At 45.6% G+C, this 26,121-nt stretch overlaps 2 protein-coding genes across 6 annotated transcripts in view; both read right to left on the reverse strand.

Annotated features, from left to right (window-relative positions):
* Positions 1–6,900: 6,900 nt before the first annotated feature.
* LOC116451140 (protein CXorf21-like) lies at positions 6,901–10,971 on the reverse strand. 5 transcript variants are annotated; one of them, XM_032124281.1, is made up of 3 exons: positions 10,080–10,971; positions 8,653–8,768; positions 6,901–8,486 (listed from the first exon to the last, which is right to left on the reverse strand). In XM_032124281.1, exon 3 carries the CDS (start codon positions 8,433–8,435, stop codon positions 7,509–7,511), a length of 927 nt encoding a protein of 308 aa, XP_031980172.1. In that variant the 5' UTR covers positions 8,436–8,486; positions 8,653–8,768; positions 10,080–10,971; the 3' UTR covers positions 6,901–7,508. The 5 variants fall into 5 exon arrangements, with proteins under 5 accessions (XP_031980172.1, XP_031980170.1, XP_031980174.1 ...); XM_032124279.1 differs by having other exon boundaries at positions 9,999–10,971; XM_032124283.1 differs by lacking the exon at positions 8,653–8,768.
* A 3,118-nt stretch (positions 10,972–14,089) lies between these two features.
* Positions 14,090–26,121, reverse strand: part of SH3BGRL (SH3 domain binding glutamate rich protein like) — a 30,380-nt gene continuing 18,348 nt past the window's right edge. The window contains exons 2-4 of the mRNA XM_032123916.1: positions 21,839–22,024; positions 19,115–19,195; positions 14,090–16,171 (exon numbers count right to left, since the gene is read on the reverse strand). Coding sequence (XP_031979807.1) covers positions 16,139–16,171; positions 19,115–19,195; positions 21,839–22,024 — 300 coding nt within the window. The 3' untranslated portion in view covers positions 14,090–16,138. The remainder of the gene's footprint in view (positions 16,172–19,114; positions 19,196–21,838; positions 22,025–26,121) is intronic.

Here is a 26,121-nt window from a genome sequence, read left to right on the forward strand (position 1 = left end):
CAAGAGACACATATTTAGCCCAAAGAACACTGGTAATTAAAATCTGAGGCCCAGGGCTACTGCCAGACAGATCGATGGCCTATTTGTTCCCTTCAGCCGCCTAAGTGACACCAAAATCAAGTGCCAGTGACAGGCTGGTGACCCACTTCTGAGCTGTGGAGGCCCAGGACACAGATCCTGGGCCTCAGTACCACATGAGTTCCCTCTTCCTCATCCCATTTGTAAGGCAAGAGGGGCATAAATTTTGGAAGACAGGAGGGATGCAGCAATATACTCGAGGAGCGACTGCTTTCTGCTTTACCAGGGTTCATTTGAATTTCATGGAATCATGCAATGGTTTGGGTTGGAAAGGACCTTAAAACTCATCTCATTCCAACCCACTCTCCATGGGACACATCCGACGATCCCAGGTTGCTCCAAGCTCCATCCAGCCTTGGCCTTGGACACTTCCAGGGATGGGGCAGCCACAGCTTCTCCGGAAAACCTGTGCCAGGGCCTCCCCACACTCACAGGGAGGAATTTCTTCCTAGTATCTAACAAGAAATCACTCATTACTCTCAAGACGGGAGAACAGTACTCTTAACAGCAATTAAGAAATAATTAAGAAATTATTTAGCCAGAGGAAGAGCAATGGAAGCAGCTCTGAGCCTGGGCTCACATCCCAAGCCATCATATTTCCCTCTTTCTGTTGAAATATTTGGTGTTAAGAGTTTGAGGACTTGTTCCATTTGGCAGCATGGAAAAGGAGTTCTGTCAACCCCCCATTCCCCTCCATCCCCAAATGATCTATTTTGTCTTTTGCTATTCTCAGGAAAAAAAAGCAGGAAAGTTAATGCTCACCTACATTTCCCTTAAGTCAAAAATGAAATATTTGCATATTGTAAGGGGAAAAAAAGCCTTGCATTAGGGAGCTCAGCAGCATCCTGGAAACTGGTTTTGTGTGTAGAATCTATATTTATTTAATAATGAAACCAGAAAAAAAAAAAAACACAACAGAGCTGAGACAGAATTAGAGGAAGGTCAGCAGGGAAGATAATTTTAAAATATGCTGTTTTTCAAAGAAAAAGCCTTATAAAATCAGAGAATCATTAAGGTTGGAAAAGACCTCTAAGATCATCAAGTTCATTATACAGTAGCTATGAATAAGCCAAAAGCCAAAGACAAAATGTTTTCCCAAAGTTCTATTACAACAGGATTCGTGCTGTTCCTCTGGTAATGGCTATTGATATTATTGATCCACTTTTTCATGTGAGCACCATTTGATCTGATGTCTATGGACAGGCTTTCATTTTTTCCCTAATGTAATGCTCTTGCCCACATTTTTTGGTCTCCAGGCTGGATTTTGATCTCCACAATTGTGCTGACAGGCACCTTGCTCCTGGTAGGATGAGGAAGACTGGGAGAAGAACAGAGTTATTGTCGGATGTGATACCAGTGACCAAAATTCAGGCTCCTGCAATAAAAATGTGACATTTCCGCACCTTTTTCCCCAGGGAACACTCACCTCCTGACCACAGGCAGCCCCACAAGTACCATGGTGGATTATCCGTGAGGGAGCTCTTGGCTTTCCCTAGGGAAAGCCTTCAGTGCTCCATGCTGAACTCTGGGACAGAGATCAGCCAGACAATATTTGGGAGCACCCAGGTGATGTTTTAGTGTTACCGCTTTTTCTTTTTTTTTGGTCCCTTTTTAGAAGTAAACCTTTTGTTTTCAGCTTACCCTGAAAACCTCCAAACCACTCATCCCACTTCCCCTTCTGGGAAGGATCCCACCCGCAGCTATTGCGGGCAGCAGGAACAGGAAACCCTGGAAAACCCCAAGCCATCACGCGGGGTTTGTCAGCACATCACAGGCCACGGGGACACAGAAATAACCTGGTGCTGCAGGGAACTGGGGAGCCTCGTGGGCACCCAGAGCCCAGGCAGGCTGAGGATTGATATAACATCAGTGATTCCAGTCAAAAATCTGGGTTCAAGGAGAATTCCAACACAAGTACATTAAGCAGCTGGAATATTGATAAGGAACAAGTTAAAAGGATACATCTCAGCAGAGGTGTGAGCATATTCTGCCTCCTAACTAGTGAGATCTTGGATATTTAATGCATGGATTTCATCTCAGTGTGCAGATCAGTTCCCATTTATTGGCTGCCCTCAGGGCACCACATCCTGGTCCCACACATTGTCAAGAGAAATCCACGCTTTCCCTGAAGATTTTTACCTGCTGGATGCACCCTTTGGTTTCTCTCCATGGAATAAACATCAGCAGGTGGCTATTCCCAAGGATGTCTTTGTTATATAAAATATTCAATAAAGCTGCCCCCAAGCCATTTGCCTGGGATCAGTGACCTGTCCTTGCTGTTGGATGGCTGGAGCAGAGCCTGGAGAGCAAAGGGAAAGGGAGCTGTGCCCGTGGCCTTTCCCAGAATGCAAACACCACCAGCACCAATATCCACACACAGCATTTCACACTCTGATTTGTACAAATTTAACATGTGCAACATGATGATTTCTGCTTTCTATTCCAGGAAAGCGTCGTCTTGTAATTCAACTACCAGGAGAGAGGAACAAAATTTGTTCATTTAAAACTTCAAGGCAAGAATTTCAGGCAATTAGTTTGTAGTTCTCTTCCCTATTCCATTACGTTCACAAATCCCACTCATTTCAAACAAAGAGCCAACTCAGCTTAAAATAAAAAAAATAAAAAAAAAAGGTGAGAGCAGGTCTGGGTGTTCTCTCACTCATCCTTGTTAACTTTTGTTACCTCTCAGATTAGTAATTGATTATTGAAATATCAACATCGTACACCTCAGCAATAGAGCAAGGGAATAAATGGTCTGTGGGCATTACAAATTTGGCAACAGAAAGCAGAAGTGTGTAATCACTACAGATGGGGAATGAGAACAAAAAACAGCAACACAGCAGATTAAGAAATTGTATGATTGCACAAAAGTAGAAACATACTTGAGGGGAACAAGGATCCCTAAATAGCAAATGAGAGCCCAGGAAAGCAAAGCCTCTATCTCCCAACACAGGAGTGAGAGGCAGGAAAACCCTCCTTGTACCAGCACTGGGAGAAAGGCTAAAAAAATCATGGGATGACAGACTGGTTTGGGTTGGAAGAGACCTTAAAAAAATCATCCAGTGCCACGCCCTGCCATTGTCAGGGACACCTTCCACTAGCCCAGGTTGCTCCAAGCCCTATCCAAGCCTGCCCTTGGACACTTCCAGGGATCCAGGGGCAGCCACAGCTTCTCTGGGCACCCTGTGCCAGGGCCTCCCCACCCTCACAGCCAGGAATTCCTTCCCAATATCCCATCTCTCCCTGCCCTCTGGCAGTGGGAAGCCATTCCCCCTTGTCCTGTCCCTCCATCTCTTGTCCCAAATCTCTCTCCAGCTCTCCTGGAGCCCCTTCAGGGACTGGAAGGAGCTCTAAACCCTCCCCAGAGCCTTCTCATCTCCAGAGCCCCCCCAGCTCTCCCAGCCTGGCTCCATAATAGAGTTGATATTCCCAAAGAGTTTCACAGAGTCCAGAGCCTGTATTTCAGCTTTACCCAACTAAAGCTGTATTTAGGAAAGATGCTGTTCCCACTTACTCTCAAGGAGGAGCAGCAGTGGTGGGACACAGAAAACCCCTGCAAGTCTCAGCTCTTCTTCTGGGGCTGGTTTTAGTTCTAGCTCCTCAGGATCTCACAGTTTCCCTTCTCCAGGGGAAGCTCCTCAGCTCTTTGCTCACCTTTCTTTTGAAAACACCACCAAATAAAGCCCCAGGAAAAGTGGTGAGATGCCACGTTGCTCCCAAGGCACTGCAGTTTAAAGGTTGCAAAAATAGCAACAAACTTTCTCCTCCAAAGAGAGCCCCAAACACACATCCCAAGGAAAACAAAGCCCTGATGGACACAGACCACATGGGACTCCCCACACATTCTGTGCAAGTTTCAGTAATTCAGCTCCAGAGACAAATCTGCCCCTGCTTTGCTCCAGTGTAGCAAATATTCCTCCAGATTTCCTGCCTTCCCAAGAGCATAGCCCACAAGTAAAGGGGAATATCCACAACCCCTACAAGGATCAGGATGGGAAAAGGAAGGTCTTCAACCTCCTGGGAGTCACAGCTCCATACTAAACCCTTTTATTTCCCCACAGAAGGCAGCCAGGATGGTGGACGTGGGAGTGGAAGGTTCATTAGCACCTGGGCACTCATTTACCAAACAACCACTGACCCTCACAAGTGATTTATATTCCCAACAGATTGATGGGATTACCACAAATAAACGAATTCAAAGGAAAAGCAGGCAAGGATTAAGTGGTGAGGATCTTCTGGTAAAGAAAAAGAAAATTAGGTTAATTACAATCAAGTGTCTGGATTTTTGAAATCTGTATGTAAAACGGGCAAAACAGAGAGAAAAAATCAGTTTTGCTATGCCATGTATAAATTAGCGGAGAGAAAGACAGAACACTGCTAAAAAGTAGATTTCAGCCCATGAAAAGCAGATTAGTATTTTACATTTTGGGTGAAAAAATAAGCCACTCAGATTTAGTCTCATTTGCTCAACAAGCAAATGGCATTTTCCTGTTTAAAAGAGAGATGAATGAAAAATACAGGTATTTAGTGTTAGAGATTTTTCTGATTGTCAGATTTTTCAGTCCCAAAGGGAAGGGTTTGGCCTTCCAGGTTTTAAAACCTTCTATATTTTAACTTGAATAGAACATTAATTGATGGAAGTGGTCGTTCTGCACACCTGGGCATCCTTTTCGCGGGAAATAATCCTCCCTCCAGAGAAAGAAAGACTCTGAGATTTCATTGCAAAATGGTTGTAAAGCTCTGGAAATCCTGACCTGGAAGGTACTAAACGAAACCACCACTAGATATCACCATCTGACTATTTAATAAATCTCAGAAAGATTGTTAATGTGTAAAAATCCCAATTATCCTCTAGGCAGATGAAGTCACCTTCTAGAGGGGCTTAATTCCCACAGCTGAGGCAGACTGAGGAACATCCTGACCAAAGGATTGGGGGAATTTAACTAGAGTTCAGCTTTCTACAGGGTCTGGGTCCCAGGACCTGGTGACTATTCTTCTGTGGGAACACAGAATGAGAGTTGGATATGAAGGTAAAAATTCCCTGCCAGCATTTCTCCTCCAACATCGATTTTCTGGCATGTGGATAAAAATCAACTCCAGGCAGAATCTGGCCGTGGATGTCTGCCCTGTAAAATATGGCACTGCTTTCCTTTGTAATGAAATCCAGCTGCTGCCCTTCAGCGGGCTGGAAAAGCACCTTTCCAGGGATTTTCCCCACGGAATTTGGGTTCACCGAGGCATTTCTCCTGCTAGGGAAAACTGGCACAGGTCCAGTGCAGCTGATGGAGCTTTACTCAAACACAAAATGGGACTCAGCATCTTCCAAATATAAATAGATCCAAAGCAGGTCATGGATTGCAACATGTCAATTAAAATAGAATTGAAATTAAAATAGTATTTAAGTGAGTAATAAATGTGTTTGTCTCATCTTTTTAGAAATTCCCAGATTTTGCCCCTAAAATGTATTCTGCAGCAACATCTTTCTTCCTACAGAGAGAAATTAATTTTGAGAAGTTACCTAAATTCTGGATTAAACCTGAATAACAAATGCTGGGGGGGGCAGAACATGGACAATATTTTTCCATGGGCAAAACTACATAAAATCAATAACAAAACACACTCTACTTTCCATTAACCACGTGCATTTATCTGCACCTTCATTTGTGCTGCGAAAACACATGTCATTGGGGTGGTTCAAATTACCCATTTTCCTCAAAACACTGCTGTTGTGTGGTTTTATTTTCATTCCAGCTAAAATTATCCACATATGTAAAAAAACTAATTAAAAAATGAGCTCTGAAACCAGGCCTGAGAAGGGATGGGATGAACACAACTTGCCAATAACCTCAGGTTGTGCCAAACTCCCATTATTTATGTGTTTTCTCCTCTGCCACTCCATTTCTGTCATGGGGATAGAGAAGCAGATCCATCAGGGATTCTCCCACGGCAGCAGCTGCTGCTGATCCGCTGACTCCAATCCCTGGGGCTGGGACTGAGGTGAGCAGCACAGCAGAGAGGGGCTCCTCCAACGCATTCCTCAGCGCTGGGAAGGACTGAAAACCACCGGAGTCTGGAGCTCAGATTTAACCTCCGACTTCCTCATTTCCTGAGGAAGAACCGTGTGCAATTAACTTCTTTCCAGATTTCGGCCTGAACTATAAATAGATCCCAGGGGGAACCAAGGGCTGGGGCATGGCAGCACAAATGCCACAGAGCACCTCTTGCCATGGATTAATTGCAAACCCTTTGGCTATTGATGCCCTCTGGAATATTTCCCTCTCACCCTCTGTTAACTCATTCTCTGCACCTCCACCAAGGAAATCTGGAGAGCTCTGCCCACCCTGGACTCCTCTGGAATTTAATGAAGTCATTTGGCTTCTTCCAAAGGACTCCTGGCTTGATTTTGAACGCTGAGAAGGGGATTAATGAGACACACATGGAATCAGGGCAATGCATAGGGAAGCAAATCCTCCTTTTCCTCTCATGCTCCTAGAAAGCAAGGACAAGATTCAGTATTGCTTATATTCCTTGCACCAAGGTCAGTGGGAATTATGGATCAGGCAATGACCAGTTAGGTCTTGGATGTGTATAAGTCTGATTTTATTAATTTATTTCCTTATCAGGAATTATCTTACCGTCATTTTAATCAGGACAGAGAAGTCTTTACTTTGCCCACTCAGATCACTTCTCCCTCAGGAGCAGCTTCTTCTCAATCCCACTGATACTTCCTTTCAGCTCAGAGATGATTTTAAGAAATGTCCAAGAAATAAAGGTACTGGATTAAAACAAAAAAAAAAAAACAAAAAACCAACCACAAGCAAGAACACCCAACAAAAAAACTTTATTAGAAAAAACTTCTGCAGAGCAGGTAACAGTCCAATTCATCTATCATTTTACAGTGATGACATAATGAGTAATTTCCAGCTGAAATATTTTCTGAGAAGCAAGAACAAGGGGAGAAAATGTGTTTGAAAGCTAAACAACAGTATTTCCATACCAAAATCTGCACTTAAATTTCCAAATGCAGATGCAGGAATCTTGCACTACTTTTTCAGGAATGCTGCAGTCATCTTTGCTTGCTGATTTTGCAGAAAATTAAATGCTTTCACATGTGGATGTGGCACTTGATTTAGTGGCACTGGGCTAATGGTTGGACTTGATGATCTCAGTGCTTATTTCCAACAGTTCTATGATTATATATATATTATAGAAACACAATTAACCAGTATTTTGGAGAGAAATTAATTTCAAATTCTCCATTAGAAAATGGAAAACAGTGACCTTTACTTCCCTTGCTACCAAAGGGGTTTAAGCCTTAAAATATTAATTACAACAAGTGTAGTGTGTAAATGTTCCCATTTCCCAACCTAATCCTTGGAGTGAAACATTCACACCCGAATCCCATCCCTCTCCTGAGCTCAGCAGCTCAGTCAGGATGTGAATTCCATCCTGCAGCTCCATTTTGCACCCACTATGTTGGAGATTTGGAGGTTTGGCGTGCTGAACTCAGAGCTGTTCCTGTTGGGAGCGTTGCGGGAGCTGAACAAAGCCAACGAGTGCAAGAGGGCTCCTCTGGCTTTGGATGTTTCTATGCTCTGCTCCTGGGAGATCTGAACACTTATCTGGTCCAGGCTGTTCCTTATCCAGCTGCCAGCGAGGAGGTTTGTTATGGAACCACATCTGGCCAGGCTTTCTTCAAAAAACTGTTTGTAGAGCTCTGCCACTTTGGCTTCCATGTACTTGTTGAGTGTGGAGTTGGAAAGAGGCTCCTCACTGAGCACAATGCTCCTTTCTCCAGCTTCATCTCCAGGCAGGGACATCACACTGGGATTTTTGGGATGCTCACACGGAATGGGGGACTGACCTAGGGGAATATCTATGGAGAGCAGGACGGGGCCGTCGGGAAGTTCATCCCACACATGGTCCAGGACACAGCCGGAGTCACACGTGTGGCCCCCCACACAGTCCCCCCCGATCTGCAGGTCAGGATAGTTCTGGTAAATGCTGTTGCATGGCCAGGATCTGTACAAATCCACCCGGTCTAGGCTTCCTCCTCTCTTGGGGATATGTAAAGCTGGGGATGCAGTTCCTTTAGCCAGCATTTCCTGACCTTTTGAGGGCTCCTTTTCTATGGATCCCCATCGAGGGCCGCTCCCGGCTTCCACTTTGCTGCTTCTGGCAGAGAGCTCCCCCTGCTTCTCACATCCATCAGCAAAGCCTTTAATTTTTGGGATGTCTACAAGTTTCTGTCTCCAGATTCCCTCTTTAGCCTTTTGGGATGCAGGAGATTTGCGAGGCTTATCTGGATGACAGCTTTCTTTATAGATGAGCCTCGTTAGGATGCCTTCTGCCAGCATGATGACAAGTGTGAGCAACAGGGATCACCAGAGTTCCATGGAGCCCCAGGACTGAAAGACAGGCACAATACAACAACAACTATTATATAATAATTACATTATTATTACTATTATTATTATCAATGAACAATGCACTTCTCACAAAGACAGTGATTTTTCTTTCCCTCTCAAGCATTTATTTTTAGCAAACATTAAACTGCATGCTTTTCCTCTTTACCATGTCCACAAAAATCATTCTGAAGATACAGGGAGGGCATTAATCAGCTGCTTCATCTGTAACATCCCAGGTCTCTTCTGCATCATGGCTACTTGGGACAGATTGTACTTTATAAGCTGTAAAAATCAGCAAAATCATTTTACTTGTCAGTATCAATACCATCAGTAATCAATCAATGTTTTCCATTAGAAGGCAACCATTTCCAAGAGCTAAAGAGGTGACACAGAAAAGAAATAAAGATTAAATTCATATTTAGAGGTTGTTTCTGACTTGAGCCCTCCTGTGAGGTGCCAAGGAGCTTCAAAAGATACTGAGAGTCCTGCAAGTATAATAAAACTGTATTCAAAATGCAGCTCAAATGTATTTGGAGTCCCTTTTAATGATGAACTTAAAAGACATAAATAGTTAATTTGCCTTCCCCAACAGTGATAATAGTGAAGAGATAAGTGGCTCAAAATAATTTACTACATTTAATGATTCCTTATCATTCCTTTCCAATTCATTGACTGTTAAAATCAATGGGAATCTTCACACTGAGAGTCCGACCTGAACTCCCTGAAGAGATCATCACCGCTGCTTTTATGGAGGAATGGGAAACATGAACCTAAGAAAATCATTCAGTTCTTCAAATATCCTTTTAATCTCTCATAATCAAAGTATCCACATACCCAAAGGGTGCTTGTGCCTCAACACTTTTCACCATGCCTGTACACCCTGGTATATTTGAAACTCGCTACACTGGGTCACTTTTCAATCCCAGTGCTCCTTCCAGGAGATATTCTAAAACTTCAGTTATTTGCGAGACAGAAATTTTCACCTTCCCCCTGAAATTTACACGTTAGTACAGCACAAGTGTTTGATTTTTTATTTTTGTGGGGTTCTTTATTTTGGGTTTTTTTATTGTTCCCTCCCTGAAGCTGAAAGTAATATCGGAATTTTGAGGCCAAAACAGGCAGGAAAGGCAGGAGACCTGGTTATCTACAGAGTTATTTACATATGCAAAAAGCAGGGCAACACTTTCTTCAGCACTTCAGGGACTTGATAAACCAATCTCCAAAAAAAGACGAATACTTGGCAGTCCAAATCTTGCTAAAGGTCGATGGAACTTGGAATGCTGTGTGCCTTGTAGGATGTGGGTAACCAGGTCCTTATCCTGGTCTGTAGGAGCTCAAGGTACCCAGCTCCTTCCCTGCTGATAAATTTTGGTTTATTGCTTTGAAAGTGCTTGTGAAGAGCTAAAATATGGTAATCTTGGAAAAACGGATCCCCTCCAAATAAAGTAAGTGGTTCCCGCGTTCTGGAACAAAGTATAAGGAAAAGAGAAAGGCACAAAAAGCCCAACTTACCAAGCCCAGTCGGGTCCGAGGAGGATTTCCCCGAGCCCAGAGCTCTCCTGCTACAGCTGCTGGGAGAGGGCTGATACTTACACACTCTTTCCTCACTGCTGTCCTTGCAGAAAAAGTCTGACGCACTCATGATGTAGTTCCCCGGCTCTTTTTCCTCATAAAACAGAAGTAACCCCACTGGGAAAGGGTGCGGTTTTTGAACACAAAGCAAGGGCTAAGTCTAAAAGAGGATGTCTGAAAATGAATTGAGATGTTTCTGACCACAGTACGGTGCCGAGGAGCTGCTGACTGCCAGAGCAGGGCACGGGAAGGAGCAGAGGGTCAGGGCTGTGCTGGGCGGAACAAAATCAGAACCAAATTCCACTTCCATCGGCAGGAGCTCGGTGCTGCTCAGCTGACTTGTGGACTTACACCACTTCCCCTCTGGAAACACACAGCTAAATTTAGAGTCTTGTGATGTGCCACTGATAGGAAAGAAGTTGGCAACTTCCTTCCATCCGTTTTTTGATTAAATACCCTGTGTCTATAAAATGAAAACATGAAAATGTGCCAATCGGAAAGCAGCAGCCAATGGACAGCTCTGCGCAATCGTGTTGCTCGTTGACCAAAACCACTTTTTTGGGGCTCAGAAATTACCTCTGGCACGTCCCAGGTGTTCCCATGGTGGTTTCAGTTGTCCTCTTCTAGCTGAAGCCAAGTTTATGCACTGAGCCACCCCACCCCTCAGCACAGGGTCCAACCCACAGACAGTCTGAGGAGTCTTCTGTTGAAGCCTTTTCTAACTTTCCTTTTTCCAGAAGATAAAAACCCCCAATACATAAGAAGCTGAATCTCATCTAAGTACTAGATAAAGGATTCTAAAAAGACACTGTTTAATGACAGGAGCAAGACACAAATGTTCATCTAGTGCCACCCCCTGCCATGGGCAGGGACACCTTCCACTGTCCCAGGTTGCTCCAAGCCCTGTCCAGCCTGGCCTTGGACACTGCCAGGGATCCAGGGGCAGCTACAGCTTCTCTGGGCACCCTGTGCCAGGGCCTCCCCACCCTCGCAGGGAAGAATTTCTTCCTAATATCTAATCTGACCCTGCCCCCTGCCAGAGGGAACTCATGCTGTACCTTAGAAAGTAGGTTTGGAGTAATTCTGGCCATACAGGTTCAATGAAGTCAGTAAAATTACCCCTCTTCCCTTCTTTTCACCCGTATTTCACAGAAGACTTCAGTTTTAATGGAGGCGAAATGAAAGCTATTTTTACTCCCACCAAATTTATATAAAACTCATTTAATGTTTAAAAGCTGTTCAAAATTATCTGATTTTTAGTAAACTTATATGAGCAATTTCTGTACAGAAAGTGTGGCTGGGACTCCAGCAGAATCACTGCCCACAGTCCTGGCGGGCAGGAACCAGGATGGATCAAATTCCAAGTAGTTTTAAACCTCGCCAGGCTTGTAATTAGTGCCAGCTGCAGCTGGAATTCTTGTGCAGCTGTTTCAACAAAACACAAAAGTAACAGAGAGAGAGAGGAAGAAATCAAGTCAGGTAATTTGTGTGGAGTGATTAAAACCAAGCCAATTTCCACTGCATACCCAGCAAGCTGATCTGTGGAAGATGTCCCTGCCCATGGTGACAAACCAGTCTGGGATTCAGGTGTTAAATGTATCAATATCCATGGAAATCAATGTATTCTCTCAATAAGATCTTACCAAAAAGAAATTCCCTTTTATTTACAAAAATAAAAGTCAGAATGAGATAGAACCAAAGTTATTTCAGAAGCTGAGCACAGTCTGCAGTGAGGACAAACAGCAAGGCAAGGATGTCAGAATTTAGAGACGAATACATATTGAAAAAGAATTAAAAATTACTCTCACAGTACCATTCGTATATGGAAAAAATAAATGCTACCACACTAAATGATATTATAGGAACTGTGACTGCATGTAGAGACCCTTCTTTCAGCACAGGCTGAGTATTGCATGCACATAAACATGAAATAGATATTAGCTGATTCGAAACGTTTTATGTTGGGGATTTTTCCCTAAGCACAGCTGTTGCGAGCCCTTTATTTTCCATTCCAAAGGGAATTTCACCCGAACAGCCCAACACCACGCCTGTTCCACAGGACCACCACACAGAACTCAGTCGGCCGCCCTCAGCCGGCGCGGCTTAGGCGGGTGCGGGGCGGGGCTTAGCGCTGACTGACAGCGGCATCGCCCAATAGAAAAGCGAGGAGGGCCCGCCTCGGCCGCTGAGTGGCTGCTGGTTGCCACAGCAACGGCGCGTGGCGGCGGCGCAGCGGGGCCCGGGCGCCATTGCGGGCCCTCACAGCGGGGCCGGGCGGGACGTGGGCTCCGTCCTGGCTCTGATCCACTTCGCTGCGTGTAAACACAAAATAGCCTCCCCTGCGTGCTGCGAAAGGGCTCAGGAAAGAACTGAGGCCACATGGGAATTATAGTGCTGCTGGCATTGTATTAATGATGTGCTGGTTGCCTTTTATTTAAGGGTTTTGAAATACTGAGCAAATTAAAACGAAGAAATGGCCAGGTTCCTGATGATATCAATAAACTAACCTGTGAGAGAAGGAATTACTGTAAGGAATTATAGTATATAGGAATAACATATATTGTGTATGTGTATAAATAGATATATACAACAATATAATTACTATATATTACTGCTACAATATATACAGAGCCAAGTCTGATACTTCATGAATACAACACATGTATTTTGAACTAAATAAATTTATTTTGCATACTCAGTACTCACTACTGTGCTCACCTGTAGTAAACCAGCAATTTCTACTTCATCACCTCGATTTTTACAATCCTTTTGCATTTCCAAAACTTTACCAAGACAGACCAAAATTTTTAATAAAAAACTTCAAAATTGTCATCATGAACCTTTCAATCTAAAACATCCTACCAAGATCACAGAATATGGGTAAGTCACAGAATACTTCTGCAGGAAACTAAATAAAAGGTAAAGATTTGGGAATTACTGATTTGTGCCATGGGATTAGGATCTGAGCAACCTGGTGTAGGGAAAGTTGTCACACATTGTGTGCACACATGTAGCTTGGTTTTTAAAGATTTTGGGAAACTATTTTTATTGAGCTTTACATTAACGAATAACAACTGGGGTTTTCAGACTTTTTAATAAAAAAAAAGCAAGAAAAGCAGCGATTTTTCTGTGTTGAACAAGTGGAGTGGATACACAGGGGAAGTAAATGGTATTCATTACAATTTAGAAATGGCATTCATGGCCCTCTTCCCATCTCATGGGCCAGTTCTAAGACACTACAGAGGGACAAGTGTGAGGGACAAGCAATAATCCCCTTGAGAAGGCATCCTGTGACTGATGGTGCTTGGCTGTGCTTTAGCTGCTCACACAGCAGCTGATCCTGTAAAAATTACAAACCACTCTTTAAAAGATCAGGTTATTGGTTTCCTCCAGAGGATGTGAACTGAAGTCTGGAATTTGGGCAAATCTCAGGGCAGGTCAGAGGCAGAGAATGCCATTTCTGTAACTCTTCAGATCTTCCAGGGGGTGCAGAACTTCCAGCACGTGAAGCCGGAGGGAGGTACCTGCTGATGTACCAGGCAAACAGGGAAGGTAAAAGTGAAGTTTCAGTTTAAAATTTATCCTGCCCTGCCCTGTGGCAACACAAATATGAAATACCACAGCTCCCTGCTGTAAGCAGCATAAAGCTAATTAATTACAGTTTGTAAACAAGCAGAGGAGGAGTGGGCGAGCTCTGTGAGTGTGGGAGCAGCTGCTGTGTCCCGGCCACTTCCAACCGGTCCCTGCCCTGGGGAATGAGTGGGAAGGCAGGATAATGTGGGAAATAACCCAAACCTTGACACACTGGTTTGGGTAGGTGTATCCTAAATTAAATCCCATTTAGTAATTAAATCCCATTAGCTGCAACAGGTGAGGGATCCAGCCCAGCAGACTTCACCCACAGCAGCAGCGAATCCCTGACATTCACCTTGTATAAATCCTGAACTTTTAAAAAGCAGTATTTTCATCTGAAAACTCCACTTTTTTCAGCTTCAAACTTCAAACTGTGAACAAAACATGCAAACAAGTCATGGTGTGAGAAAGTGTCCTAAAACAACTTTATTGGAATGATAAAGGAATGGTTAATATACAGGTTAAATCCTCAATGACTGCTTTCTACAGAGGAAAAAAATAAGAAAGAAAAGAAAAAATTCAGTTCTTGCACCCATGGAAACAGAAAACCAGCACAGAGGTAACAGATTCCTGGCACTCCTAAAGTCATGCAAGAGATCTGCATCAAAAAACTCAAGTTTTACACACACAACAAAGAGATTTTCGGTATTTTCAGTTTGTGTCGGTGCCTTGTTCCCCAGACAAAGGAATAATTCAGCCTGGCTCACCAGAGCTGCCTTAGGAATGCTGATACAGTTTGAACACTCCCATATGGCAAGGGGGGGACAGATGAGGGCAGTGACTTTGCTTTCTTAAACTTGGCCGTTTTCTTGACTGTTGAGACAGGGATTGACCTCGTTCCAGAATGTTTTGGGTCGCTGAACTGACAGAATTTGGCAGCAACTTTTAATTACAGCTTCTCCAAAATAATGGCTGTAATTCACCAAACTTGCACAGGAAACACAGTAAATTGGGGTGGGTATAGAGACTTGTGTGTCAAATCCCACTTTCCTCACCAGACTTCATGTAGTATTCCACAGTTCCCAAACACTTGAGCAGGAATTTAGACACAGAGGAAGATTCAGCCAATATTAAGAAAGAAAAATCACCTCGTACAGAAAGATGAAATCATAGTGAACAACAAAAATCTGATGCTGGATTTAAAACAACCGAACTTCCATCCCCAAAAGATCTTAAATTTCACAGAACTGCAGTAATTCCTGACGAAAGCTGTTAATAAAAAAGTACAGTTGTGTGTGTTAATCTTTAAGGCAAGGCAGCATCCATCCCTCCCTCTGCCTTGTGATACTGTGCTGCTTTTGTAAGCACAAGCTTCAAACTGCTTCCCAGGCTCCCAAAATCATAAATCAGGAATTAAAATATGGCCAGGAATTACAGGCTCCCTCATGAGCACTGGGAGAACACACAGGTTAATATTGCACGTGGTAAATTCACCCACACAAGACACTGAGAGATTTGCAATTCCTGTGATAGCTTTATGATATGGCAATAAGAATGGAAATGAAGTTTTTAAACCTTAAAAAAAGAGAAGTCTTGCTTAATTACAGTAACTTTTGCTATTCAAACATTTATTTCCTCATTTGGAAAAATACTTTATGAACCTAATGGCTACTTGCACATGCAGTGAGATGTTTAATGCTCTAAGCAGTGTGAACTGGTATTTTTGTAGAGAAATACATTAAAGGCTTTCACCCTTACACAGGTAAGGAAATGCCATTTCTGGCGTTTTGGCTTGTTTGCAACATTGAATCTTGCCCCAGATGTGTCATCGCTCGTGCTTAGGCAGCTGTGAGGAACCTGTGTCCATTGCCCACATCCCTTTTTGTCCAAAGAGCCCACACAGATCACTTAAATGAGAAATACATGGGGTTTGTTGGGGTTTTTATCATCTGTACAGTGTGTAACAATACAAACCTTAAATATCCATTCTACAGAAGACAAACACAACTTTCCAAAGTGACTACAATGGTCAAACTACACGGTACCACCTACAAATTCATCTGAAACCAGGAAAGACACTGAAAAATTACTGTGTAACTCAGTAACATTTTTGAGGCAGCTCAGGCACTAAATTAGTATCTGACGAGGTTTTAGATGCTGTTTTCCATAGTTTAAATAGCCAGATCTCTAAGTAAAACCCATCTGCATTTTTAGTACTAAAATAGTTTCTTTAAGTTTACACAAAATGGATGAATTGCCAGGACAGTTTAAACTAAATGTAACTCATTCATGTCTGATTGCTTCGGCTTCCATCAGAACCCGCTCCTGCTCCCTACCCTGAAATTCCCATTTCCATCCTGTGTTCAATTTGTGTTACTGACAGTGAATGCTGCAAGCACCAATCAAATGTTAGAAATCACATCTACATTTCTTGAAGCAGAGACAGTTGGACTATTTTATAAAAAGCTGTGGAAATTCCCTTTACAGACATTTAAGGCAGTTGAAATTCACGCTTGCTGCTTGGCCAGTGCTTCAGCTTCCTGAAACAGCAGAAGAGAATTGCATGTTAGTAGTTTCTCAGTACGTTTCAGAAACAAACACTGTAAAACAATAACCTGCATTTTTCAGTCTTCTTTCAGCCTTTGTAAGGTGATCACAAATGGGAACAGAATGACAACAGAAGAAATGCAAAAGGAATTTCCTTTTGGTTTCTCCGAGTGTACTTTTGACTGCAGAATAATTCAACTACCTGCTAGCAGCACCATGACCTACAAGGAGACAAATGAGAGACGAATTCCCATTGCCCTCAGTGCAGCACCTCAGTGGGGACAGCCTGGCTCATTCGAAAGGACAAAGTTCAACATCTGCTAAGATGTGTTGGAGCCGTTTGCTTTTGTGACTGCACAGAAATACTCAAGATAACAGATTCGGTATCATTGTTACCATGAGCCAGCATTGCTGAACAAACAAAACACATGAGGAAAAAGGACTAAGAGGGGAATTTCCAAGAAGTCTGTAAGATTTTTTTAAGAGAGGAGACACAGTGGGCGACCCCAGCCTGCAGGGCAGGAAGTCCCACGCGTATCTCCCGTATCCTGGACGTGGTGGATCACTCTGGTTTTCCTGGCTAACTGCCCTCATTCTGCCTTTGAACTCAGGGCGTGGGAAGAGCCTGGCTTGGAGCTGCTGTGCTCCTGGCCCCTGCTCTGCTCTGCTGGCCTGTCATGGGTCAGAGAGCGGGGCTATGATGGTACTGTGCACCCACAGGCCTCGTGCGAGGACATCCCAGCCATCCACGGCACAAAAGGCAGGTGAACAATGAAAGGAAGATCAAAAAAGAGCTACAAAGCCTGGAAAAAAGCAGCATGGTTGATATTCTCTAAAAGACAAGCGGTTCTTTGAATGGTAAGAAAGAGGAGAAGGTTCCCTTGGCTTTGTAACAACTCCCTTAACCAGCCCAGGGCACTGCAGTGGTGACACCTCACTGGCTTTCTTTTTGCAAGACAAAGAACTTCTCTTTAGAACAGACAGTGGAAAGCTGGAGAGGATTCCTGGTATTTCCCTCACACCCAGGAAGGCTGATACAAGTAACCTGCTAACCTATTCTTCTTGGAGGTCAAACTCCATTTCCTTGGGCATAGTCCTGCAAGTTATCTGGGAGAGGCTCAGCTTTCCAAGCTTGACACTGTCCCTCTTTCATAGTTTTCCTTATTTCTCCATCAAGGCCCCTCACTGAGCATCTTCTCAGTCCTTAAATCCATAATAAAGAAATAACTAAACATAGCTTTTAACTCACAAAATCCTCTCCCTTTAAAATCCACCCATACTGCTTGAAGTAGAGATATTTAAGGTAAACTGAAGGCCAGCCTTTCCCAGAGTTTGTAGATCCAAAGGACAAACTAAACCACTGGGGCTCAGAAAATAGTTACTTCTATTTTCCATGCTCACTTCTAAGCCAGTCCTGTTTAGCATTAATATTAAAGCTTTGTGTTCAGGGTCAAATAACTTCCCAAATCTCTCCTGATGATTTGAATGAAAGTTTCCTGCCAAGGCTTCTCCCAGCCTCCTGCCATTTTCTGCAGATGCCATGTCATTCCCTACAGCATTATATCCAAGCTGCACACAGCTATGCTGGAAATGCCGATTTCAGCACCTACAAATCCGTGTACCCTCCTCAGCAGCTGGCAGTCAACTTGACTGGACATCTTAATTGTGGGAGGGACTCCCAAAATCAGCCCCAGAGCAGGATGCAAGGGATACAAGGTCACTTCTGCAAAGGTTATTTACCGTCAGCAGCCCAACACAACATGGAAATTCAGCAGAGTACAACTGTGTTCTAACCCTCCTGTTTAAAATTCACCTTTTCCTTAGGTGAGGACAGAATGGGAGCATCCCTTAGGGCAGAAGCAGAGTTCCTGACAGCCATGCTGGCTGCTCCTGCCAGCCGGCAGGTCTGGAAGCAGCGATGTTCCCAGCGTTACTGAGACAGGTGACCTGATTTGTTATGGCAGCAGCTGCTCTCTGCTACCCCTGCACTTCCCAGGGGAAAGGCAGGAGCTTCCCTGCATCCCGCAGTGTCAGGATAGCTTCCTGGTTGCTTGGCTCCATCCTGCATACTCTGCGGAGCAGTGCACTGCAGATGTTCCAAGGAACCTCACCAGGCCCTGGGCGCAGCTGGTCTGACGCTGCTGGTGGGTGATGCTGGGGTGCAGATCCTGGGCTCTGCTCTGTGGAACTCTTTCCTCATCACATCATTCCCATCAGTGGAGCTACTACTGGAAATTTGGCTCCCAAAACCGCTTCAGTCTGCCTCACAACCTGCAGTCTGCCCCACAACCCACTGCTCATGGGTCACCATCCACCTTTAAAATTAGGTCTCTTAGTGATGTGCACAGCATGACCTTCGACTCGTACATGAGTAAAGCTGAAAGGGAGCGGTGTGTTTACCCACTGGAACAAGAAAGCTGGAAGTGACCTGCAGGATCCTGCTGCTGTCAAGTGAAACGTATAAAGCAGGCTTGTCTTATCCTATCAAAATCAAAAGGAGAATTCCAGCCCATTGCATCCACAAAGCAGCAGCTCAGTTTGTAATTGGCAAAGGAAAATAAGCTTTGGATAACAAGCTGGAGGAAGAAATTACTCTGAAGCAAGACCATGTTATTTCAGAAACAGTGGCTCTGGTTTCAAGGGATTTTCTAGTAGAAAAATCTCATCAAAATTTCACATGAATTAATTTTTTTTACTGAATTGAAAACATTCTTTTATTTTGGGATAATCTTTTTCATCTAGATTTCTTATGTGTTCTTCAGTGCAAATATTAACTACTCTTTTGAAGCTGAAGCCTGGGAGCCTCTGGAGACTGAGTATCTCCCAGGGAGATTGATGGGGGCAATGACACCACATGTGCCAGATCCTATTCTGAGCAGAGGAGGAGGTGGTGTAAGCCACAGGCTGGGACTCACTGTGAGGAGGTGCTCACCTACCTTTGACCCAGGAGGTGCAGTCAAGCCCAGAAACGCATACACGGCGTTGTTCTCCCGCGCCTCAAAGAAAGCATTGTAGTCCTTCATCATGGCAGAAGGGAGAGGGAACAAAAGACAGAGGAGTGAATTGTCAGAAGTAATCTCAGCTCAGTTTGGGGTGTCACCCAACCCACACCAAGCAAACTGCTTCCTGTGGCCAAATGCAAAATCCAGCATCACCTCAAGTACGTGGCATTAGCACTAACAGCACACAAACTGGTCTGGCTGGAAAGGGACAAGCTGGGAATTCGTTCTATATCCCAACGAGATGTTGCTGTGAGGTGCTCCAGCCTTTCCCAGAGGGACAGACTCCACACAAGACAGGTATTGTCACTGATCTGGTATGGACATTCCTCCTGCAGAAGCAACTGAGACTGGACCTTGTCCTCAGAAACCCTGATGTTCCCAGATGTCATTGTAATTCCTGATAATGATGACAGCTGTGCAACTGTGGACTCCAGCTCTTAAATCTGTCAGAAGTTCAACTGGAACTTTTACACTGAAAGTGCACCTTTCCCACCACATTTCCCACTAAGGATTAGTCTGTGCAAGTGAAGGCAATGGGGCGGCACTGTTCACTCACAGTGTATTACAAATGCCCTAAACACACACAGCCACTTCCCAGGAAAATTAAGGTAATAAATAAATAAAAAGAAATACCAGTTGTCAAACCCCAACTAAAGGAACTCAGAAGTATTGTGCAATCTCACTGTTGTTCAAGTTACTACACAATTCCCTCACTCCGACTTCTCAACTCAGCAGGGAACAGTCCTGTGATTTTCCTGCTCTCTGTTTTTAACTGATGCACATTACCAGCCTCTTCTAGCTTTCCTGGGTAACGTTTGGATGCAGCAGTCCTGGCTGGGAAGCCCAAGGCAGGCAGTAGCTCAGTCTCAGCCTGGAGTCAGGGAGAGCTGTTTAGGGCCCGCTGCTCCAGATTCCTGACTGACTGGGAGGTAAAAGCTTAAGGAACAGCAACTGCTGTTTGAAAACAGCAGAGAGGGGCAGCTCTAAGGAGAAGCTGCTGCAGCTGGAACAGAACAAAGTACAGGGACCAGAAGATTCCAGCTGCCTGGACTTCAGGGATATCAAATTATTGTTTCATTTGCACATGCAGCATTTGCATGCTGGTTTGATAAAAATGTGTATGATTATGGTAAATCCTCCCTGAAGCCCTTCTGTTGACAGGGCTGGGGCTGCTTGATAACAAAGGGATTGTTTATCTTGCTGGTGCATAGTCCGTGAGCCTGCTCCACAGTGTCTCCCAGGACAGGAATTCCTGGGCCTGAGGAGCAGGGCTCATGCCAGCCCACACAGCATCTCCAGTTCAGCCTCTCTGCTGTGCACGGGCCAGGAAAGCCAATTTGCTCTTTGCTCTGCCAGTTGTGCTGCATCAGATGGAACAAACAGGGAACTTCATGCTTGAGAGACATCAGATAAAGACAGAAAGAGGTTCAAATTCTGGGCACAGAATTAAATTTTACCTTCCTGAAAGCTGAAGTGTAGCCACTCAAACCCAGCAACATTAAACTGACCGAATTTCAAAAGTTCAATGTTACATCAACCAAAATTCTGGGGATGATATAAACCCATAGCAAGAACCTTGTGACCAGACCCTGCTCAGACAACTACTTATCTGTCACTCCAAAACAACCTTTTTCCATGTCACAACCAGTCAGTAAAATTTTGAGAGCCAAGTGGCACAACAGCTCACTGTGGATATTATTTCAAGTTCTGCTTCTATTACAAGCAAGAAAAATTCTTGGCACATTGAGAATAATTTCTTTCTGTAGGCACAGATTTGTCTCACAAAGGTCCAAAACCGGCAGGTCCTGACTTACAGACTGTGCAGGACACAACCAGACTTCAAAAGGACCAGAGGAATGCACACTGTGAGCTCTGTTCAGAAGATACTAAGTTTTAAAAATAAAACTAACAGTTAATCTAATAATCATTCAAGCATGGCCTGCTGGGTACAAGTACTGCAGGGCAACTTACTTTTCATCAAGCATTAAAGTAATTACAGTAGGATTTGTGTTTGCAACACGAGTTTTAATCTGTCCAAGGCACTGGAGTAAGTGAACCACAGCAGCCTTCCCTGTGCAAGCAGCACACAGAGCTGGTCCCAAGAAGGATCAGAAAACTGATTTATGATCATGGCAGACATCATTTCATATCATCTGGAGATTCACACCTACTGGCAAACCCCACATGGGCAGAACTTGTGACAGAACATAAGGTTGGTGTAACAGGGCCAGATTTCTGTGAGGTGTTAGTTCACAATCATGGGGAAAATGAGGATTTAAAAAAACCTGGGAACTTTCAGAGCCATAAGATGGGAAAAAACTCATAGGAAAAGAAAATTACATATGCACTGTAAGGTAGGATCCGAATCAAGAGGTCCACATTTCAATCTCTCCTATGGTGTGACTGGAATATTCAAAAATCAATTATTACTAAAAGCCCAAGATAGGGGAAATGTCTAACACCTCCCACAGCCTTCCCAGTTTGGACAACTGCAGCTGGGCAAGCCCTGCCTTGCTGCTCACCGCAGTGAAGCACAGGCTGTTGCAGCGAGGCAGAGGAGTGGGATGAGCACAGGGAGAGCTGGAGGTGAGTGGGATGAGCACAGGGAGAGCTGGAGGTGAGTGGGATGAGCACAGGGAGAGCTGCAGCAGCCCTTACCCCGAGGTAGCGGCTGTCGTTGAAGAGCCGGGGGGGCAGGGGGTTCCCGCTCGCTGGCCGACTGTCCTCAGGGACGTTCTCCCGCATCCATTTCCGGTTCTCCTCATTGGCCGCGATATCCTTCTCCTCAAATTCAATTTTGTTGGCTTCCAAGAAGCCTAACACATCTTGTTGCTGTTTTTTAATCTGTCACAAAAGAGAGATGGCAAACAAAATCAGCGAAATAATTTTAATGCGGTTCCGGGGTTCGCTGCAGAAATCAGGGGGTGCAAACCAGGCTGAAAATGGGAGCGGTAAGAAAATTCTTAGAATCAAAAAGTATTTTCTGAAGAGTCAGAGCTGAGCCTTGACTTGGCTCCTACAAAACGGAACAGGCTGAAGCCGAAAGATGCTGTCCCTACACACATGTGCGTGTTGTGAACCTTAAAGGTGCCCACCCAAAAGCAGAAGTGTGAGCAGGGCCCTTGTGCTGGCCAGGTTTTACAGTTAACTCAGGGGAACGTTGTTTTTTCAGGTGCACTGGAGTTTGCTGGAGGCACATTTGAGGTACACACTGCTCCCCTGTGCCCTTGGAACCACAGGCTGAACCCCCCTTCCTTCTAGAGTCCAAGTTTTTGTCCACCTCGGTGCCAAAAGAGACCTCACCAAGCATTTTTGGTTCATGCTTGTTTGCACAAAAACCCCTCCCCTGCTGTGTCCTGGGTGTGTCAGCAGGGCAGGTACAGTCCCTGGAGGGCTGTGACCCCACATCCCCATCCTCACTCGTGTCAGGGAGGCTGGCTGAGGTCCCACACCTGATGCCACCCATCCTTGTGCACTCACACAGCATCCAAGGGAAAAGCAGGATCTGTGAGGCAAGCACGGTGCTGGCTCTGCACATGGAAGGTGGTTTTTATTACTGTCATTATGAATGACTGACTTCTCGACACAGAGATGTTCTGCTTATGCTCAGCTGTCCCTTTGCATGACTTTACCACCACAAAGGAGACTACAACCATGCACATCCTGGCAAACAATAAAAAAATGGAATTTAACGGGAAATTTGTTTTCTTCAAATTACCCCCTTCACTGCAAAGCCAGTCCAAGGCCTGGCTTTACCCTAATGAGCTGGGAGCCCCAGGAGCAGCGATTCACACAGATGTTGCACTGGTGCTAACTCAGGTCAGCCGCAGCTCCCGGAGCAGCCGCTCCATATACGGCCACAGGCAAACCCGGAGCTGCCGGGGTCAGGGACAGCCAGCCTGGAGCCAAATATGGAGCCCGTCCCCCGGCTCGCACAGCCCCGCACCCACGGGCACCCGGCCCTGCCCCAGCCCTGCCCCGGCCCTGCCCCGGCTCGCACAGCCCCGCACCCACGGGCACCCGGCCCTGCCCCAGCCCTGCCCCGGCCCTGCCCCGGCCCGCACAGCCCCGCACCCACGGGCACCCGGCCTTGCCCCGGCCCTGCCCCGGCCCGCACAGCCCCGCACCCACGGGCACCCGGCCCTGCCCCGGCCCTGCCCCGGCCCGCACAGCCCCGCACCCACGGGCACCCGGCCCTGCCCCGGCCCGCACAGCCCCGCACCCACGGGCACCCGGCCCTGCCCCAGCCCTGCCCCGGCCCTGCCCCGGCCCGCACAGCCCCGCACCCACGGGCACCCAGCCGCGCTGGGAGCGCCAGGAGCAGCAGGGAGTGTGGGGACAGCGCTGCCCTGAATTATGTGGGCTGCGGAACACAGCCCGGCAAATCCAAGGAGGGAATCTTCAAGCGCCCCCTGACTCGGTCTGGAGCTGCTCTATCCATGGCAGGTTCAAGCAGACCTCAGGAGGGGTGCACCCAGCCCAGTGCAGCACAAAGGGACTGATCCTGCTCTCCCGACAGAGGGAAATGTGCTCCCAGCTCCAGCAGGGAAGCTGCCTGCCCCGGGCTGCGAAGCCAACGTAATTCCTCCGACCACAGGAGCCGCTGGACTCGCTGTGTGAGCACCCCGAAACACAAGGATATTGCTAATTTTCATCATGGCTAAAAATAAATCAAACTGGAGGAGTTAATACCGCCCCGAGGAAATAATTCGTGTAGAGGCTGTATAAAAACATTCTCAGCAGACTCAAAGCTCTGGATAAGAGGTTTCCTTGCCTGCCTCTAACAGCAGCAGGAAGGAGCAGGGGAAGCTTTTCTCCGTTGTTCTACAGCTCAGAGGGGAAAAAAAAGGGAGCACTTCCTTCATGAACTGTTCTGTAGGGCTAAGATAAGGGAAAAGTCTTTGGAATTGTAAACTCCTCTGTCAGTACAACCTAGTAGTAAATGTAATTTCAGATCCAAGTAGTTTTTATTACGCTCAGGTCCTTAAGTTGTCCAAAATCCATTGCTCAGTGACAACGCACTTTGAGATGCCCCAGAATTATTAAGGAATTAGAGAAAACCAAGCTTTTACCAACACTACCATTAACCTGTACACTCTGCCATGTAAAAGAAGAGCTCTGAGTTGGACAGGAATCAGCATTTTGTTCCCCTGAGAAGTCACTTTATTTTTTTAATCATTTTGACTATTAGATTGTCTCAGCCACACACAAATCCTCACACCTTCCCAGCATCTCAGTGGGACAGTCTCTGGGTTGTTTTTTCAGCTCCAGGAGGTACAACCACATCCCAAACTGACGACTGTGGCTCTGAAGGGTAATCACAACCCTCTCTGCTTGTTTTTAAAGAGCTGGAAAAGCTGGAAATGTATTTTTTTCTGCCAGAAAAAGCACTATTGTAAGGCAAGCATGAAGTCTGGTTTCTGTGTTGCTCTCAGGCCATCTGTAGTCAAGGGAGGTAATTCTCTAGAGAACTCTACAGAAAAGCAAGGATGGTGTTGATGCATGAGGGATATTAATCTGGAACCCTTGTTTTCTGGCCAGACAAAAAAGAAGTTGGAAGATTAAGCAGCAATGTTTTCTCCCAGCTCCTCAGACAAGTCTTCCGGCCACAGTGATGAGCACTTACAAAAGAGCAGCAAATGCTCCAGAGAAACGGGGCATGCAGAAGGGACACCGAGCTGCCAGATCCTGTTATTTTATGGGATTTTATTTAGAAAACTTCCATTAATCTCAGGCAGTGGAATAGCACTGGGAGGGAAGGGCCGAAAATAGAGCAAGAGACGTCTGCTGCTGCTTCAGGGTGTTTTGTCTTACTTGAAAGGGCACACGTTCTCCTCGGGACAGAGCCTGGAAGATGGTTCCTGCTGCCCATGTTTGGGAAGGAGCGAGGATCCTTTCTTCAGGATGCGCCTGTCAACACGCAGCGCTCGCTTCCCAGAAAACCTCTCCCAGTTGCCGAAGCAGGCATGGACAGCGGCCAGAGCCTTCCCAGAGCCCGCACCTCGGCCTACGTAAACAACTGTCATGTCTGAAGCCGCTCTGGCCTCTGAAGTGCAGCTCACTGCAGTTGGCAAACACGAAAATCCTTGTTTATTCCAAATGCTCCTGACACACTGTGCAAGGCCCAGAGCAGCAGCCGAGAGCCGGGAATGCACCCAGAGTCAGCACAGGAGCCGAGGAGCCAAGCAGGGCCCTGAGGCTTGGGACCAGTACTGGGTGGGGCAGGAGGATTTATGGAGACACAAAAGCACAAGAACAGAGAAATGAAAGACAGGGATGGACAGACAGCTGTAAGGATGGGAAGAGGCTGGGGGAAGGAGCAGAGGGAATGAGCAAAATGGAGCAGGGGAAAATCCCAGTGGGATGGAGACAGAGGGATGGAAGGAGAAGGGGTGGGAGCAGGTGAAGTCAGTACTGCTGGGAGGAAGGGCTGCATCCTCTGGAGCTCCCCACTGCCCTGCCTTGGAACAAGGATGCCCTCAAACAGCCTGTCTTGCTCACAGGTGCCTTTATCCCCACCCCAGGAACAGAAACACATCCTGGTTTCTCTGCCTCAACACACACTTGGGAGAAAAACAACTCCTAAGCTGAGTGGAGATATTCTGCTTCTTGCTGATGTTCCCAAGATACTACTGAAAGGAACATTTAATGAAATAAATCTATTTTCTCTTTGTTTTGGCTTTCAGGGTCTGTTCCCAAGACAGAAACAGCTTTATGGCAAGTTATTGGTGGTTAAAGTCTCACCACACACTGTGATCCTGTGCTAGAAAATCCACTGGGTATCAAGATTCCTTTCTTTTCCAGTTACGAGCCAATCATGGAACATTAAGCTTTCAACAGAGCATGGGCACAAATTAACATAAAAATGAGTGTAGAATTGTGAACAAGTACTGCCCCTCACTTCAGTACACATCAGAAATTCAATTTACTGTTCTTAGATC

Source organism: Corvus moneduloides, chromosome 14, assembly GCF_009650955.1.
Source record: "Corvus moneduloides isolate bCorMon1 chromosome 14, bCorMon1.pri, whole genome shotgun sequence".
NCBI classification, from domain to species: domain Eukaryota; kingdom Metazoa; phylum Chordata; class Aves; order Passeriformes; family Corvidae; genus Corvus; species Corvus moneduloides.